Here is a 19,390-nt window from a genome sequence, read left to right as displayed (position 1 = left end):
CCTATCATTCCTATCGTCTTTGTCAGCATCTATTGTATTGTATCTCCTCTCACATATGTTATTGCCCTGCTCGCCTCCCATACATCCACCAGAACATCTGTACAAAAACACTATCATGCCTCTCTCCCTCTCCCTCTCTCTCTCTCTCTAGTTATGTTTTTAAATTTGTAACCAAAGCAATCTGAAATCTCAGTCACAAATATTGTGGTATTGTCTGTTATATCATGTCACTGGCTAGCCAGTGAGTCATGATAGGGTTGGGGTTGGTTGGTTAGGTTAGGTTAGGTCAGCGATGTGGCTGAGAGCCCTATATCGCTCACAGCAGTTTGGTCTGTGCGGGCCAACAAGCTTGTTGAGTAGGATACCACTCTGCCATCTCTCTGCCTCCACAGCCTTCTGACTCAAGCAGCCGCAGCAATGCCAGAATCATATAGTCGCTGTCGGGTGGAAACCTTGTATGTCCAAAACCGTTCCTTTTGTATCATTCATTTGACCCATTCAATCCGGGAACGCATCTGTGTCATTTTACATTTTAGCTATAACCATTATTTTATACTTTGGCTATTCAAAAGTAGCAGATATACATGCTGCGCTATGAGCTGGTAGATCTGCTATTTTTGAAAAATCTTGAACATTTGTGCAAATCTTTGAATACATATATTTTTTTAACAACATTTTTTACTCAAACATCATATCATTTTGGGGGTCCTTGACAAGAAAAGGTTTGAGAACCACTGATATAGCAACAATAGTTTTTTCAGAAAACTGTTAGGATTTAGAAGACATTTGTCAAATGTTTGACAAATGAACATTTGACAAATGTTTGCTTTAAAAATATATATATTCAAACATTTGCACATATTTTCATGATTTTTCTAAAAATAGCAAATCTACAAGCTCATAGCGTGGCACTCTTGAAAATCTGCTATTTTTGAATTGCCAAAGAAATCTAAAGTCACACAGATCTGGATTGAATGGGTTAAAAACATTTCAAAATAGTGAATGCGACATGTTGTGAGCTTGTAGATTGGCTATTTTTTGTGTGACACTCTTGTATGATGAAGTATGATGAACATAAAAAGTTGAAATATAGAGAGATACAAGGTTTCTGCCAGACAGCGGCGTTGAAGTCATGTGCCGGGTTAACGCACTAAAGTTGCGTGTTGGCGAAACGTCTTAATTAACCCAGCAGTCGAGGCCGCCGGGACAAAGCAACCGGAAGATTACGGCCTCTCCTATCATTTCACAGTCCCTGCACTGCTAATAGGCTCTATGTGCGCTGGGGGAACGATTTCAGGGCTAAAAGGGATCACCAAACACTGAGGAACGGGGCACGCTTTAAAAGGTTTATACGGTTTATTTAAGCAGTTACGTAACTTTGCCAGTGTTTTATTAGATATTTTATGAACCCTCTTGTTGCCAGGGTTTGTGTTATTAGATTACATTTAATACAGAATTCTACAAGTAGTGTCGAGGTAGCTCAGTCAGTTAAGTGCTCGCCTTTGAATCTCAAGGTCTTGGGTTTGATCTCAGCCACAATCAACTCTGTGTACAACTCTGTGCCCTACAAAGCCAAAGTGCAGTAACTACGTTTTTGGACACGACTTATTTGTGTATCCCAAAGGTCAAATTAGCCTTTGTGATTTTGGGGGATAAACAATTACCTCAAGAACAGATATACCATTAGTGTAATATGACTTATATGCCGATATCTCATTTGGCTGACCAGTTGAAACACTTTTAAACCCATTTTCTGAGATTTATTTTCGTAGTTACTGCACTTTGGCTCTAATAGTAGCCCGGCTTCAAGTGGCTTGGGTAACTATGGCTAAAGTAAGGACTGGGAGCCAACGGTTGATGTGGAACTCCACCTCAGCACTCCATCTCCCAGATTTCTAGTGCTATGTAAAGGGGCTAGATCTCCTCCAACCTATTTACTTATCACAGTACAACTGGCTCTGTACTGTACTACGTGGAGAGATAACAGTGGAGAGGGTGAATCTTATACAATACAGAGATGCTCGTAGGCCTGCGTCCTGCGTCGCTGACGCACCATATTGCGAAAGGACGCATTCATGACAACACTAGTGCGTCCATGGGACGCACTAGTGTTGTCACCACCAACAGAGAAAAATATAACAATAATTTGCGGTAAAATTAGTAGTGCACGATAAGTATCGGCCCGATAATTATATGTCTGATATCAGGAATTATGACGTCATCCCGATAAAACCGATAACATTAATAATATCTCCGATAATATATAATATTTGTCAGCTGTGATCTACATGGACTCTCTCGGTTAGGCACCGTTGGTGGAGAAGTATAACTCTCCGGTTAGACACCGTTGTACTGGAGAAGTATAACTCGGTTAAACAGCGTTGTGTGGCATAAGCAGCAGCACAGCCCCTCGCTGTTAGTCTACGCTACACACACAGAGAGAGAGAGAGAGACGGCATGAGGACCTGCTCTTAAACGTGTTAAAACGTCTTGGATAGACCACTGTCTGGAATAATAACTGATCATCATACATATAGGTCTACTACTAATCTTTGTTGCTATTGTCATCTTAAATTGACCAGCCAAAGTAAAATCCCCGATTTTAGAGTGTTCTCCCACTTGCTTGGAGATGATGTGGTGGATTAACATGTTGCCAATCAGCTGTGTAACATTAGCAGGTTAACGATGGCTCGTTGATCCTATGCATTTGACCCTGATTTGACCACAAAGGCAAACAAAAGCACTAATTAATGGCAGCTGTAAGTAACCGGTTGTCTATCGTCTGTGTCTTGTGTATGTTTAATAGGCAACTGGATGTTTTCTGTAGCTTAGAGATATCATAACAATTAATTCCCTGAAGAGGGTAGACCCTCTCCCTCATGCTAAACTTAAAGTGACTTATAAGGTTCCACTTCTCCTCAAAAAGACAACTTTATTTTCCTTTCTCAATGACAAGCCTAATAGTATTATTGCATGTTGACTATGTGCAATAACTGCAAGCCAATGTTCATAGGCATTGTCAGTATTTGTCTTCATTATTTCTTGAATTCCTATTTCTTTATTTGCCAATACTTCCACTGTAAGCCAGTGTTTTCAGTCTTTTATTGCTACACAATAAATAGTAAAAATAAATTCTACATTCAGAAATAATACAAAATAAAATAATAATAATGATTAAAAGGTTCTATGATTAAATGTATTCTATTGGTCAAAGGTATGTTAAATCCACCTGTTGCCCACTACTAGTATTTCTTACCATAAGGTGTGCTAATACTACAGAATCATATACATTTGAAAAAATATATTTATGATTTTTTAATATATGTATATATATCGGTATCGGTCTTGAAAAGCAGGAACGAGTCGCACTGATCTAGATCTGCTATTTTCACAATAATATTATGTATCTGTGGAACTGAATCAAACTAAATTAAGTGCCTCAACTCCTAATTCCTCAGGGTGGGGGGTCCCCAGTTAAAATATGATTATTTTGGGGGGTCGCTGCCTGAAAAGGTTGAGATCCACTGCATCAGGATATAATGTACACAGTCACACACGCGTAGAAGATATGGAGATTGGAGATCAAAGAAAACGATAGGGGGTGGGGGGGGCGTGTAATTGGGGACCCATAAAATGTTTCTGGGACCCATCTGAATGACCACCCTTGCATCCCAGGACCCATTACATTGAAAACCTAGCAACATCACTGCAATAATAGTGAAATTAAACTGGTCCACTTTTTACTGGGCACCCCCTGGGACCCCCTAAGGACCCCCTAAGGACCGCAAGGGTTCCCTGACCCCACTTTGAGAACCACTGATGTCAAGCCAGTCAACCTGTAGGGAGGGGCCTTCTACCCTGGCTGTTTTAAGCCTCATTCTAATACCATAGGCATTAGAATGAGCCTTGTTATCATACAATGTGCCAAATAATCATAAAGGACAGAATGGGCTGAAGGGTGATTCATACTTAGTTGCTCACAAGTGTCACGCAATAGAAAATAGCCGATCTACACGCTCACAAGGCGTGGCAGTGCGATGCATTGTGAGCTTGAAGATCTGCTATTCTCAGGCAGATCTAGTATAACTCAGGCTTTAGAGTGTATATGCTAATACTAATATTTTTGTCAAATTAGAAAAATCCTAATACTACTTTCTACATCTACTGTATATCATCAGATAAATAAAGTAACATAACAGCCCTCAACACATCATCCATCATGTCCATTAATGACTGCCAAGCATCAGTGGAACGTGTCATTTAGTGTCTCGAGGGAAGATCTGTTCCTGGCCCTCAGTGGACTTTGTCCAACAAACACACTGTTGCTCCACCAAGGTTCATCAACTCCATGTCCTTCAGCGTTGAGAAATGATTGGATCCATGCCACTTACTCCAATCTAGCACTTTGTAAGTCCATCTGGATGAGTGCGTCTGCAAATGCCTAGATTGTAATTGCAAATGAATGGTGTCCTGGCCTCCTGATATCATCATCATACTGGTGTGGTTAAGCACTGCAGGTGTCACACAATATGGCAAGTTCCTTGGTTTTGAAATGTGTGAATCTGGCTGGGTTGGTGGGTGTATTGTATGTATTGCATTTTAGCCATATTATTTACATTGATGTAAATTTGTTTAGTTTTAACCTTATTTGATGATCGCTGTAGTTTAAATTCTATTGTGTGGAGTTTTTGTCATCCCATTATTACTAATTCGAGCTAAGTGAGTTTCATGTTGTATTCTTGTATGATGTAACATCTTTCATGTGTTCATCCTTCATTGTATCACACCGCTGACCCTTTAAAAACTGTCCCTTGTCTAAATATATATCTTCTGAATTGCATGGCTAGAGATTTGAAAAGGCATTTTTGGCGTGGTTCTGTAGGATCCAAGCTATCAAATCAGCGTTAAGGTCATGGTGTCTTTATTGTAACATCTTGTGTGAGTACATGAGAGTAAAACGTCTGTTCTGGATCCTCATACATTGTAGCAGCAATAAAAATAATAGAATTAGTAAGAAAAACCCACGTAAATGATAATTGGCTTCATAGACTATAGCCACATGAAGAGATCCATGGTTGCCACACCATTATTAGAAAAAGGCTTGTGTTGTTTTATTATGAAAAAAAAATGGATGGAAATTTTTGTAAAATGTGTTTGAAAAATCTTTAATCTTTTTTTTTAAGTTTGAGAACTACTGATTTAGAAGGCATGTGTAGAATCGGCCTGAGGTCTTAATGGGTTAAATAAATCAAGATTGAGGTGCCCTATTTTCCCGGGAGGCAGTGCCCTTCCACCTGCTGCGTGCCGAACAGTATGAAACTCCATGGGGAGCCATGCTGTTGACACCTAATAAAAAGCCTGTCCCACAACACACTGTACCAGTGACAGCCGTGACCTTCACCCTACAGTATTAAAGCCTAACTTATACGGGTGCATTTGAGTGGAGCATGAGTTGTGTCTAAATGTGTATGTTTACAGACAAAATGTGTGAGCAGCTGTCCCAGATGCCTAGGCACTGTTTAACCTTGACGCAGTAGAAGGTCTGCATACAAACAGCACTACTCAACACATAAAACAAACACTCTGACTTCTTAACCTCAGATATAAGCTAGCTAACTGTACAGTATGTACGTCGAAATCCTCTAGCTAACAAAACGTGTAGCTAAAGTATGTGTAATTTTGTAACTCACATGCTATGGAGCTTTGTAACATCCTAAGATGTCCATATATGATAATGACAATACTCTATAACACATGGAAAGGCCATGAATCAGTTAACCACTTTCAACCTGGCATCCCTATTTTGGGGCGAATCTTTGCAACATTCAAAATATTCCAAAATCCTGACACTGTGATATCAGCCAGGTGTGGAACTTGCATATCACTATTTAATATTAAGTATATACTGTAGGGCTTACTGTTAGTGGTTAAGACCAATCCAGTGCTTGAACCGTCTTGAACAGTCCACAAAAGGAGCCATAATGGACCTGTGTAGATCAATGGTTTCCAAACAGTGGGTCGGGACCCATTTGTGGGTCATGGACACATTGTTATGGGTCACAGGTAAATATTCTGTGATTATTATTTCAAAATAATATTTTCATGTTTTTTTTTAATGAAAGAAATTCCATAAATTGCAAAACAAATGTTTAAGAAATAGCGAAAGCAGCCAATCTACAAGCCCACAATGCGTCGCATCGCGGCGCGTTGTGGTCTTATAGATGTGCTATTCTCACTAGTTTGGGTCCTGGGGAGACATCAAAATTCTCTTTTGGGTCTCGAGCTAAAAAGTTTGGGAACCGCTGGTGCAGATTGTATGTCCTGGACAGTTCCTGTTGTCCTTGGGGCCCGTCGGTGAGTCAGCAGCAGGTGGTCTACTTAACCTCTAGTATTGTATGGAATTCCCTGCATCGTCCCACTAAGCCCACCCAGCATTCCACACCGGTGCTTCCACATCTCTCACTGGGGCCCGTCAGCCAGCTCACTAATGTGACTTAATAGGTTAATTAGCCTACATGACTGCACATGCATTTCAGAGCCGCGGTCGGCAGTGACTTTGGGCTTATTTTGGAATGCCCTTACATGACTTTGACGTTCAGTACCCTTTTATGTTTACAGTGAAGCTCTGGTGGAATATGGCAACATTCTCTTTTTAGTTTCGTTGCATTGGCTAAAGCCTCATAGATATCGTGTCCCCCACGCTGATGACAGCTTGTGTGTGACCACTTAAACCCTCAACGAGGGGCGGCCATAGCTAAATGGTTAGTGAACCCGCCTAGGGAGCCAGAGGCCCTGGTTGCCCCAGGTTTGATTCCAGGCCAGGTCAGCATATGTGTCGATGAAATGAAATTTGTCCCTGAGCAAGACTCTTAACCCCTAATTGCTCACAGGTTCTCATTGGAAACAAGACCGCAAGGACTTTCATGAACGACCTGTTAAAAAAGGAATTATCCTTACAGAGCCGTATAAGGAGAGTTGCGTCACCTCCATTCACTTCATCGGGCCAGGTCTTCTACATAGCCTTCTATTGGCGAATAGTGACAAAGCCCTGAACCGGAAGTTTACGGAATGCACTGGGGTCTATGAGTGTTTGTCACTATTTCAAGTTTACATGAAAAACGTGACCGGCGCGGTTCCTCCCCCCTCATTGACGTAACTCTCCAATAGAAGGCTCTGACCCTCAATACTTAGTAAACTTGACCTTTGGCTCTATATTTGGTCCGCTCACTTTTTTCCCTCTACACCAAACCTCTTCACCAAACCTCTTTGGTGAAGAGGTTGGCGCTGTGATGCGTTGTGAGCTTGTAGATCTGCTATTTTCGGCGAATGGTCCCCCAGAATAAGGATGCTAGGGTTCAAGTGGTTAACCACTTGAGCTCTATACACTTTTTCGTATGACGAATAGCGACGAGAGAGGATCTACTACAAGCTATAATGACATGCCCCAAAATAGGGCTGCCAGGTTGAAATGCCAGGTTAAACGTAGAGTTTGTCAACAAAGTTTGAAGCGAGCATGTTTAGCGTGTCGGGTGTACGTGGGCGTTCGGCGTGCCTGTGAGCGTTCACGTGCAGAGAGGTTTTGAGCACAAGGTCGGCCTTTTGAAAACAAATCAATACTTACAGCGATAGGTGCACTCTCATATTTTCACCTTGTCTGCAGCACTGCCATCCATCCAGCGTGGGCGAGCACGCTCTTTGCTTTCAAATAAATAACAAAAAAAATCTCGCTATTGAGCGAGCACCATTCACTTTCCAAGGCAGCCGACACAATTGTTGTTTTCATGGCTTCACTTAGGCTGTGTTTCTTTTGTACGCGGGAGAGGGGCCGCATCTTAAAGCATCTTGCAGAAGCATTGGGCCGTTCAAGCTGTGCAGATTCAGGGTTGAACGTTCAATGCCAATGAAAGAGAGCGAGGGAAAGATTAATACTAAAGCAGAAGGATGGAGAGAGAGGAGAGAGGCCTTGCACATTGTGGCTGTCATGAGTTCTGGAACCGTGGCTGTCCTTCAGCCCTGAGGAATGAAACTAATCATGCAGTAGAGAACGCTATTGGCTTCAGTGGAAGGTGAAGGTCCCTGACTCCTTTCTTGTTGTATCCGAGGCTGCAGAACAGTGTTGATTTTGCCAGCAAATTTTTATTTCGTTTTAGTCATAGTCTTTTGAATAAAATTCCATTTAGTTTTAGTCATATTTTAGTCATCTGAAATGTTTTATTTTTTGTCTAGTTTTAGTCAATTAAATATCATAAGATTATAGTTGACTAAATCTACAGTCGCTTTAGTTGACTAAAATTCATTTTGACGTGGCTTGATGGCGTCGCAATGGTATATTTTACACTTGGTTGCATGCTGAAAATAGCCGATCTACAAGTTCACAACTGTGAGCTTGTAGATCTGCTATTTTCAGAGCGAAACACCCGAGCGCAACCAAAGATAAAATGACTTGTCTTAGTTCTACTGGATCTCTTCTCCACTAGTCCCTCACTAACATTTTAGTCTAGTTTGTATTTGTTGACGAAATTGTCAATGTATTTAGCAATAGTTTTAGTCATCATAGCTTAGTTTGTATTTAGTTTTTATTTAGTTTTAGTCAGTGAAATAAGATAGTCGACGAACATTTTGTCATAGTTTTAGTCGACGAAATCAAAACTGCTGCTGAGTGACTTTAGTTCAGCTTTGCCTTGCTACTGTAGTTACATCCAGTGGTGGAAGAAGTACAGATTTGTTTTACTTAAAGGAGAGAGCCAGACCAAAATACATGTGGATTGTATCTGCCTATATTCAGTCACCAACATACCTGATGCAGTTGACTTTTTTCATAGAAGCCCCTGTTCTCCATTCTGCAGACTACTCAAACAGCTAGAATGGAGCCTAGAGCATAAATCTAATTTGGTTAATTCCGTCGCACCAAACTTCTTTTTTTTTCACGAATCGTCTCCATGTAGTGTCCTGGCACTCACACATGCACTGTTTGTCACTTATGAGGGGAGGGGAGCGCAAAATGAACTGAAAGTACCAAAAGTAGAAAGTACTCATTATGCAGAATGTCCCATTACAAGGGTTGAAGTAGTTAATGTATGTTTTGTAATAATAATCAAAATCTACAAAGTAACTAGTAACTAAGTTTCAAAAAAATTGTAATGGAGTAAAAGTACAATATTTGCCTCTGAGTTGAGTAGAAGTAAAAGTACTGAAAACTGGAAGTACTCCAATAAAGTAAAAAATACCTCAAAATTTTACCTAAATGGTAAATGGTCAATTTGTATAGCGCTTTTATCCAAAGTGCTTTACATAGTGTGCATTACATTCACCCATTCACACACACATTCATACACCGATGGCGGAGGAAACCATGTAAGGCACCAACCTGCTCATCGGGAGCAATTAGGGGTTCAGCGTCTTGGTGAAGGACACTTCGACACTCACTCTGGGGGACCCCGGGATCGAACTGGAACCTCACGGTTCCAATCCGGCCGCTCTACCGGCCACTCTACCCGTGAGCCACTGACGCCCCTACTTAAGTACCCTACTTAAGTACAGTACTTGAGTAAATGTACTTAGTTACTTTACACCACTGCTGCAGAGTGACTTTAGTGCAGCTTTGCCTTGCTAGTAACATCTCACTCTTAGTACAGCACTAAATACACATTTATTGCCACACTACTAGGCTACTACTCACTTAAACCCTCTAGTCTTAGTGAAACGGACCGTAGTTATAACTGCACTTGGACCGCTTTTTTTCCCGTCTACACCACATCTCTTCGCCAAAAATAGCAGATCTACAAGCAACATTGCAAAGCATTGTGCGCTTGTAGATCGGCTATTTTTTCCAGAATTGGCATGCTGGCTGCACTGCTAAATGTAGAGTGTCCATTTATCTCTGCGTGTGTAATAATGGACCCATAAGGTTTGTTCGTTCTTTCTTTCTCTCTTTCTTTCTTTCCCTTCAGAAATCAAAGTGTGCTAGGATGGCTACGGCCTTCGGGATATCAATACATTTGTTTCTTATGTCTCAGTGGAGACGAGGCCAGATATTGTTTAGTCTGGCTCTGTGGCTCATATGTGTCCAGGGTTTCGTGCTATATCGATCTCTTTGTCCAGTTAGAGCTCAGATCCTATTATGGTTTTCTTCTCACTGCACTGCAAGTGTTTTATAAACCATGAGCTAGCATCAACTTCTCCTCACTGGACAACTTTTCATTTTGTCAACAGGAATCTTGGGAAATCTGGACTGAGGGTGTCCTGTCTCGGATTAGGTGAGTAGGTGTTGGGCATGCTGTGCGTGCGTGCCGTGCGTTTGTTTGTGTGTGTGTGTGCGATTTGACGTCATTTATTTTTCAAAATATTAGGGTTAGGCAAATATCTCCTAGCGTTAGGGTTAGGGTAAGGAGATACAGGATGAATATACAGTATGTACGTATATGCCAATGCAATGAAAGATTTCAAAACCTGTGTGCTGCACTTATGTACAGTATACAGTACAGTATATGTGTATGTGTATGTAGAAAGGGGTCAAAAAGATTGAACACACAATGCACATTCTAATTGTCCACTCATTGTTCTGTACACAGGCACATGGGTTACCTTCGGGGGCCAGATAACAGAAGAGGTAAGTGAGAATAAATCAACAACGATGCCTTCACTTCATGTTACCTTGAAATGGCAGCTTAGTCTGAACCAGGTCACAGGCTCATACACAGTAACATCCTCCGTGCTAATTTAACCCATTGAGACCTGGAACTGTCTCATTTTTAGATTTGAGCCAAAAAGCATTATTTTACACTTTGGGCTATTCAAAAATAGCAGATATACAAGCTCATAGCGCGGCACCGAGTGCCGCGCTATGAGCTTGTAGATCTGCTATTTTTGAAAAATCGTGAAAATGTGTGCAAATCTTTGAATATATATTATTTTACAGCGAACATTTTTAACTCAAATGTTTGCTTCTGGGGGTCCCGGGAACAAAATATTTTGATGGGCGTCCGCAGCCAAATACATATAATTTTGGGGGTCCTTGACATGAAAAAGATTGAGCACCACTGATATAGAAACAAACGTTTTTCAGAAAACTGTTGAGATTTAGGAGACATGTAGAATCGGCTTCAGGTCTCAATGGGTTAATTTAACACGTACAAATGGACCCAAATGGTCACTTTCGTGTTCATTTGGTTACATTTGTGTACTAACAGAGTTGTAGAGGAAGGGGCTTTTTCTAGTCACAATAGCTGTGGGTTGCAATGCTTGGTTTGAGCAGAGTGGAGCTGTCCATGGTGCTGGGTAGTACAGTGGACAGGTGAGCTCTGTGCATGAACGGCTACATGTTTATGAATACAATTTTAATTATTATGGAACTGGCCAGTAAACCAAACGAGTGTCTAATCTAAAACAATATGTAGTGAGATGAACAGTATTGAAACATATTACTTCAGTGCCATGAAATACTTATCATTTAGACCATGTAACTTGTAAGGAATGTACTATCTAACTATATAAATGCCGAGCAACTTCCGCACCCTCGGTGGCGACACCCCACAGCTCTGTTATCGAATAAACAACGCACCGCCAGACCACATGTCGCCTACTGACTCGCCACGGCGGCCGCGCTGAATTTACGCCTCGCGTAGGGGACATCTCACTGCTCACTACACCGTTTCCACCGCGCAACATAATTAATTCTACTCACCAAATGTCGGACAAAACGGAAGGGGAGGCAGCTTCGTACCGTTTACCGTGCGCACCACCTCATCACCACAACAGCAGTCAGCCGCTGCGGGGGTTTTTTCCTTTTTTTCCAAACTTTTTTTTTGGTCACCATTTTCTCCAGGCACCATTTCTGGTGTAACGTCGGGTGTTTCTTTTCACCAGCCAATCACCTTTCACGTTGCCACGTCCGTTGCCACGTCGCGCTGACGTACGCTAAACAAGCGCTGCCGTGCGCACAATGCAAACGAGCCCAAAGGCGCGCAAAAATAAGCCGACCATTGCTTAGACACAAAGTCAGACCTGGCAACGCAGCCTACGCCAATCATGTGTGAGAGATCTACAAGCTATGGGGCAGAGACGCCACCGTATCTTAGCAACAACTACAGCGCTCACTCTCATTGGTCGTGTCACGCTAAGAGCAGTCTCCAGACAATGGCATCGCAGACAGCTTGCTGTTACTGCTGTAGCCATCACAGGCAGTTGCAGCACGACGGACAGGGCACTGTGATAGCTGCCATGTCGCTAACGCTAACCTGGTTGTCATGCCTGCAGCGGCTGTGCAATCACTTTGTCAACAATGCACGTTCGTGTGGTCAATGTCTATATTGCTGCTCAGTTCGTCCATTGTAGATGGTGTATGTTTGTGTGTGTCTTCTGGAGAACTATGTAGCTCCACAGCAACTACAGTAACTAACGTAATGGCAGGACCGCCCCGTGCAACGCATGTTAGCCTGCATTATGGTCATGTAGTAATTTCAGATAATTTCGCTCCGATTAGAGCAGTGTTTATCAACCCTTTCACGCCGCCCCCCCCCCCCCCAAATACACGTACTTGATCTGGGACCCCCCCATTCTGTTTGACTCCGTTCCACAAGTAAATATTGTGAAAATAGCCGATCTACAAGCTCGAAACGCCTCACGTTGAGAGGCTTTGTAAGCTTGGAGATCGGCTATTTTCTACATGATTGCCTCTTTCTTACATTCTTTGCCAATGTGGCCCATGTTTTCATAGCATAGTTTATTGACTACTTCTGTTGCAGAAATGGCCATTTCCTTTACTTTCGGTTTTTTATTGTCTCCGCCAGGCCGAAAGGCATGGCGCAAGACTATGTTTCACCCCCTGTCCGTCCGTCTGTGATAGCTAATCTCTCACATCGTTGACTTGATCGCAGCAAAATAACAGCCCGATGTGGAGAGTCAGTGAGAGCTGGATAAACGACGTAAAATGTGTCAAAAGGAGTCTGTACGGCTGTCGATAAATGAACACATCACGTCGGTGGGAGAGGAGATATTGTGTCTTTTGGACAAACAGCAGCGTGGTGCTGATGTTTGTTGTGTGAAGCAGCTTAATGTCAGAGTGTTTGTGTTGGAGCGCCTCAGTGCGGCTGCAGAGTTCATGTGCAACCTCTTCCAGAGAGACACAGAGACACTAGAAACTCTGCTGGGGAAAAACTGCTGGGCATTGACTTTCCTATGGACATTGATCTACACACTGCAGGTATATCTGCTACACACACAACATCAAACTACACACTGCAGGTATGATGCAGCGTTTGCATTACAGCCAGCATGCCAGCGTAGTTCCCATATGGTTTCAAGGTGGGCTAAACCATATGGACCCCATGTCAGCAATGTCAGCGGCATCCACTTCAGTCCCAACTGCGATGCCCATGCAGGCTATAAGTAGCTTCTACCTGGCCCTTAGGTGGGCCCCAACTAGCCATGTTTATGTGGGACCAAGGCGGGTCCTAACTGGGTTTGCCCATGCAGGCTTTAACTGGGTTCTACCTGGGCCCTAGGTGTACCCTAACCAACCACAGTGCAGTGCCCATCGCTCCAATTGTTGTGACGTCAGGGCTCTCAATACTGCACATTGGTGGAGGAGGAGGGGCCGCAGGGCGACCGCACACATCGCTGAACCAATGGTAGCCCACGGATGTTTCCTCTGTGGATTTACAATCTGCCCCTCTATGCCACATATCATCCGCACTACAGGGTCTTCACTGACCGAGCCACGGCCCCACTGACCCTCATGACGCTACGCCACTTAAACGTGCGGCAGCATGCGCTGGGTTGCCAGGTTTGCACAGCCTGCGCCAGAAACAAGCAACCACCTTCATGAAAAAAAAAAAAACACCGAAATGGTCCGCAATGTTCCAGGGATGTCCCCGCGCGTCCCAACACTCCACAGGGGGTCAGTGGACCATCAGGGGGTCCGCGGACCCCCTGTGGACCCCCTGAAACATAACAAATATTATTTCTTCAAATTTTTTCCTTTTTCAACAAAACTTTCCCACAGTTTCACTCCGGCGATTTGGGTCCCCCAATATACACACGGCCACGCTGGGCCCCGTGCGCGGCTGGGGTTGAGGGGGGCGTAGCCCCCCGAAACTCTAGTACTGTGATATACTTAAATATGTTATGTATGAAATTCTTCAAGCAATGTCACTGTGATCATTACTCATTAATTAACAATAATTAAACTGTACATTCTATCATTTAAAATGTACATTCCATCATTCCCCCTCTCGCTGTCTCTTTATATTCCATCTCTCTATCTGGTTATAGGTGGCAGAAGAACTGATGACATTAGCCTACGAGAATGGAATCAATCTCTTTGACACGGCCGAGGTCTATGCTGCTGGGAAGTGAGTATGACGTGCGCGCACACACACACACACACACACACACACACACACACACACACACACACACACACACACACACACACACACACACACACACACACACACACACACACACACACACACACACACACACACACACACACATTTACACCGACACACCATGCACACCCCTACACACAACGGCGTGCACACACACACACACACACACACACACACACACACACACACACACAATACACACTTATAACCACATGCACACACCTACACACAACATGCACCCGCGTACACACTTGTTACGACGTCTCTCTCTCTCTCTCGCACACACACACACACACACACACACACACACACACACACACACACACACACACACACACACACACACACACACACACACACACACACACACACACACACACACTAACAATCTTCCACTCTCCTCTTCCCTTCTGATGTTCAGTCTAAAGTCCCATGAGTCTTTGAGGTCAGGGTGACTTTACTCTTTCCTTTAAAGCCTCATGTCTGTCAGGTCGCCAGCCTACAGTATATATAACATGAACCATGAGTTGTAACATCCCCTGACATCCCCTTTTATATGTCACAGCAGTGTGTGGTTTGACCTCACATATTCTATATTGTTGATCATGTCACATCTACCAAATACAACGTAGTGGCACAAAGAAGAGTCCGCTTTGCTGGACAGACCAGGGGCCAGTTGCACCACCTCACACTAAGTTCAAACTTAGCCTCGTTGTAGCTTAAATGGCTTTTAAAAAAAGCCATTAGATTTCTTTGGGCTATTCAAAAATAGCAGATATACAAGCTCATAGCGCGGCACCGAGTGCCGCGCTATGAGCTTGTAGATCTACTATTTTTTGTTTTTTTATGTGAAAATCTGTGCAAATCTTTAACTCATTGAGTGCCAGAATTTTTTTTTTTTTAAACGTTTGGCAATTCTGGCACTACCTATGAGTATGTAAAAGAACAGAAACGAATAAACAAAAAGTATTTCTATATTATGTTGTCCCAGTGCCAGAGTTTTTTTCACAGAAAACAAAAAGTGCTTAGGAAGCGAGATACAGCCTTTTTCATTTCTAAGTTAAACAAGGAGTGGATGGAGATGCAAATCTTCAGATGATGATATCTTGGGTTCTGGAGACCTGAGTTCTACTCAGTGGTGGATACAGAACGTGTCTAATGACTCGGCCTGGAACAATCTGGCTGCGCCTGAGTTTTTGGATAATGACAATTATGATCGTTTTTCTCACCGTCTATTTGGCTGGTCTCAATGAGTGGCACGCAGAAAAAAGCCAACAGGCGCATATTTTCTAGAGGCGCACGGCGCACGTTCGCTGCTTCTGGGGCTGTGTGGACGTTTCTGAAGCAGTCAGGTGCAGCTGCCGTGTCACGCCAGAACGCAATGCTACCGTGCCCAGTGGAATCCAACGTTTTTATGGATCTCACACATATCGTATATCGGGGAAATCTCTCAATCTGGCTGGGCCTGGGCCCACTCAGGCCCACCCGTAGTTTCGCAGCTGGTTATACTTAGTTGCACGAGGGTGTCGCGCGCTGAAAAAAGCTGTCTACTCAACTCACAACGCCTTGCAAGCCGACAGTTGTGAGCTTGTAGATCTGCTTTTTTCAGTGCATGACACCAGTGCGCAACTAAGTAAAAAATCATGCGTGACATTTCCAGATGTTCCGCCTAGAGACTTTGAAAGAAGTTGGTGTGACAATGAGCAACGGAAACTAGCGGAAGCAGCATGAGTCTCAGATCTCCAGGGCACTGGAAGGATGGTGATGATTTATTCATCCTCTTCGATTAGCCCATTAAGACCTGGAACTGTGTCATTTTTAGATTTGAGCTAAAAAGTATAATATTTTACACTTTGGGCTATTCAAAAATAGCAGATATACAAGCTCATAGCGCGGCACCGAGTGCCGCGCTACGAGCTTGTAGATCTGCTATTTTTGAAAAATCGTGAAAATGTGTGCAAATCTTTGAATATATATATTTTTAAATCGAACATTTTTAACTCAAATCGTTGCTTCTGGGGGTCCCTGGAACAAAATATTTTGATGGGGGTCCGCGGCCAAAAACATATCATTTTGGGGGTCCTTGACATGAAAAAGATTGAGCACCACTGATATAGAAACATACGTTTTTCAGAAAACTGTTGAGATTTAGGAGACATGTAGAATCGGCTTCAGGTCTCAATGGGTTAGGGCAGCTGTGAAATTGACAGAGTGGGAAATGACAGAGCATCCATTAGATATGAATTGGCTGCTGCCACTCCACATTAACTTAATCCCCAGCGAAATCCAGCTGGGAATATTTGAATAATATAAGGGGTGCTAATTGTGTACGCGTGTGCGCACGCACACACGTGCATGCCGGCATGTGTGCGTGTGCGTGTGTGTGAGAGAGAGATAGAGAGGGAGAGCAAGTGAGTGTACTGTATGGGTTTGTTGGTGTTTTGTGATCTGTTTATACATCATTTTTATTATAATTATTATGAAGTATGATAGTAGTAAAACAAACAAACGAAAACATAAAATGATATCCATTCTTTTTATAAGCTTGATTAACACCACATCAAATATATTTTTTACCAAACATGACTAGATTGAACACCTAAGAAGCATTGCTTAGCATGACTGCAAGATCAGCTGCTTGGATCTGGATTATTGGTTCACTAAATATAACTTCTATATTTTATATCTATTGTAGAATAGAAATGAGCTGAAGACAATTCTGGTACAATACATACAATGGCAACATTCATGTCTAATGTTGTACATGGTCCCTACAAATGAATAAAGTAAAGTCAAATCTTTACACTGGCTGAGCCATTGTTCTCCTATGGGGAGATGGGTGTGCACCCTGTTTACCCAAGCACTGCATGGACCGCTTGTCATGTGTAACCTTTATTTAACCTTTATTTAACCAGGTTGGTCACTTAAGAACACAATTCCTATTTAACAAGGATGACCTGGGGCAACCATTCTCCGGCTCTATAAGGTCAAGGCCTTGCACTGGCAGTAGAACAGTGTGTTCCTACCATTGTTTCTTTGGTGTGAGAGGAGGCGCTTGTGACAACACAGAGAACATGCAAGGAACATGCACTGTGGATACCCCCCCCCTCCCCCTTCTTACTTTACTTATTTCTGAGACAAACAGACAGCCTCATTATAATAGTTTGACACACAATTAATAATGTGGTAAAAGAAAAGAGAGAAATAGATAATAAAATGCAAAACCCCTTTCATCGCCACAGTTCCACACAATAGTAACCCCATTATGTTATCCTAAGTGCATGCAGAGTGGACTTCAGTGAAGGCAAATGATGTACAATTGCTCTGCTAGAAAATATGCGCCTGTTCTCTTTTTTCTGCGTGCGACTCACGGAAAACAGCCAAATATGCTAAAATGGCATACTGAGAATGACCGGTCTGTGTCATAGCATAATGCCAGGTGTGTATTAACCCTGTGAGCTCATGTGATCTGAGAACTGCCTTAGCCATATTGTATACAAAATAAAATACTGTACATAAAACTGACAACGGATTTGACTGTGTACCTGAGATGTCACACACACACACACACACACACACACACACACACACACACACACACACACACACACACACACACACAGTGTCACACACACACATACAGAGCAGGAGCTGTCCGCGGCAGTCAGATGTGCTGTGTACTGTGTGTAGAATAGGCATGTGTGACTGTAAGCCATTCATGAAGAACACATTGGGCCTTTAGGCGGACATAAAACATCTGCTTCAGATGTGGGAGGACGCCCCCCTCCCCCTTTCACCCTAAAGCACCCCACTGTCTGACATGTTCTGACATGATAGTAAACAAAGGTTAAACGAGTCACAGGGAATGTAGTCGCTGTCGAGGCAGAAACCGTGTATCTCCATATTTCAACTTTATATGTTTTTTGTAAATGTGTCTTTGTGTTGCACTATGATTTGTTGCATTGTTTTGCTTCATTGTCCTCTTTCTGATGGCTTCTCGTCCTTTTTCTGATGGCTTCTCGTGCTAATATCTGATCTCTCATGCTAATTGTTATAGTCTCATGCTTATTGATGCTCTCTCTCTCTCTCTCTCTCTCTCTCTCTCTCTCAGGGCCGAGGTTGTATTAGGAAGTATTATTAAGAAGAAGGGATGGAGGTAGAGTATTCACACTCTGTATGTGTGTGTGTGTGTGTGTGTGTGTGTGTGTGTGTGTGTGTGCGTGCGTGTCTATATATAGATGAGGAAACGTGCTAACGAATATGGTTCACCTCAATAGATTGCACAATAATGTACTTCTAAAGCAGTCTAGTTATAAAGTGTCTGTGTTTGACACACATTACAGCACAAACGCCACACTACACAGTCACATCCTTAGGGATTTTAGAGGGATGTAAACTCTGAGTTACAAATGGATAAATGAACAATGATGAATTGTCTGGGTACATAGCACCTTAAACAGTCCAGGAGGGAGGACTTGGGATGTTTCGTAGACCTGTATTCTTTCACCGCATAAAATCACATAAAAACCCAGCATATTTCATCGCAAAATCTATGATTTAAGGCCGCATAATAAAGGATTTTTTTCCCACATTTTTCTGGAGGGTCTAATAGATACTTACTGACTGTAATAGTACAGCATATAGTATGTATACTGTTTAACGTAATAATGTCTGTATGTGCACTGCATACTGCACTCTTTAAATGAATGAGTCTTCTATAGTTAAAGTTATTTGATGTGTTCTGTCATACAGGCGTTCCAGTTTGGTCATCACCACAAAGATTTTCTGGGGAGGAAAGTAAGTCTCTCTCTCTCTCTCTCTCTCTCTCTCTCTCTCTCTCTCTCTCTCTCTCTCTCTCTCTCTCTCTCTCTCTCTCTCTCTCTCTCTCTCTCTCTCTCTCTCTCTCTCTCTCTCTCTCTCTCTCTCTCTCTCTCTCTCTCTCTCTCTCTCTCTCTCTCTCTCTCTCTCTCTCTCTCTCTCTCTCAGTTAATTTAACTCTT

At 42.7% G+C, this 19,390-nt stretch overlaps 1 protein-coding gene across 3 annotated transcripts in view; it reads left to right on the top strand.

Annotated features, from left to right (window-relative positions):
* Positions 1–19,390, top strand: part of LOC311053482 (voltage-gated potassium channel subunit beta-2-like) — a gene marked incomplete at its 5' end in the record, with an annotated part of 66,564 nt that overhangs the window by 31,074 nt on the left and 16,100 nt on the right. For all 3 annotated transcript variants that reach the window (XM_084069059.1, XM_084069058.1, XM_084069060.1), the window contains 5 exons: positions 10,213–10,256; positions 10,572–10,609; positions 14,272–14,351; positions 18,502–18,546; positions 19,143–19,187. In XM_084069059.1, coding sequence (XP_083925185.1) covers positions 10,213–10,256; positions 10,572–10,609; positions 14,272–14,351; positions 18,502–18,546; positions 19,143–19,187 — 252 coding nt within the window. The remainder of the gene's footprint in view (positions 1–10,212; positions 10,257–10,571; positions 10,610–14,271; positions 14,352–18,501; positions 18,547–19,142; positions 19,188–19,390) is intronic.

Source organism: Gymnoscopelus microlampas (assembly GCF_963454915.1).
Source record: "Gymnoscopelus microlampas genome assembly, chromosome: 10".
Taxonomy (NCBI): Eukaryota; Metazoa; Chordata; class Actinopteri; order Myctophiformes; family Myctophidae; genus Gymnoscopelus; species Gymnoscopelus microlampas.
Note: the sequence above shows the minus strand (reverse complement) of the source record. Positions and strands in the feature narration are given on the sequence as shown.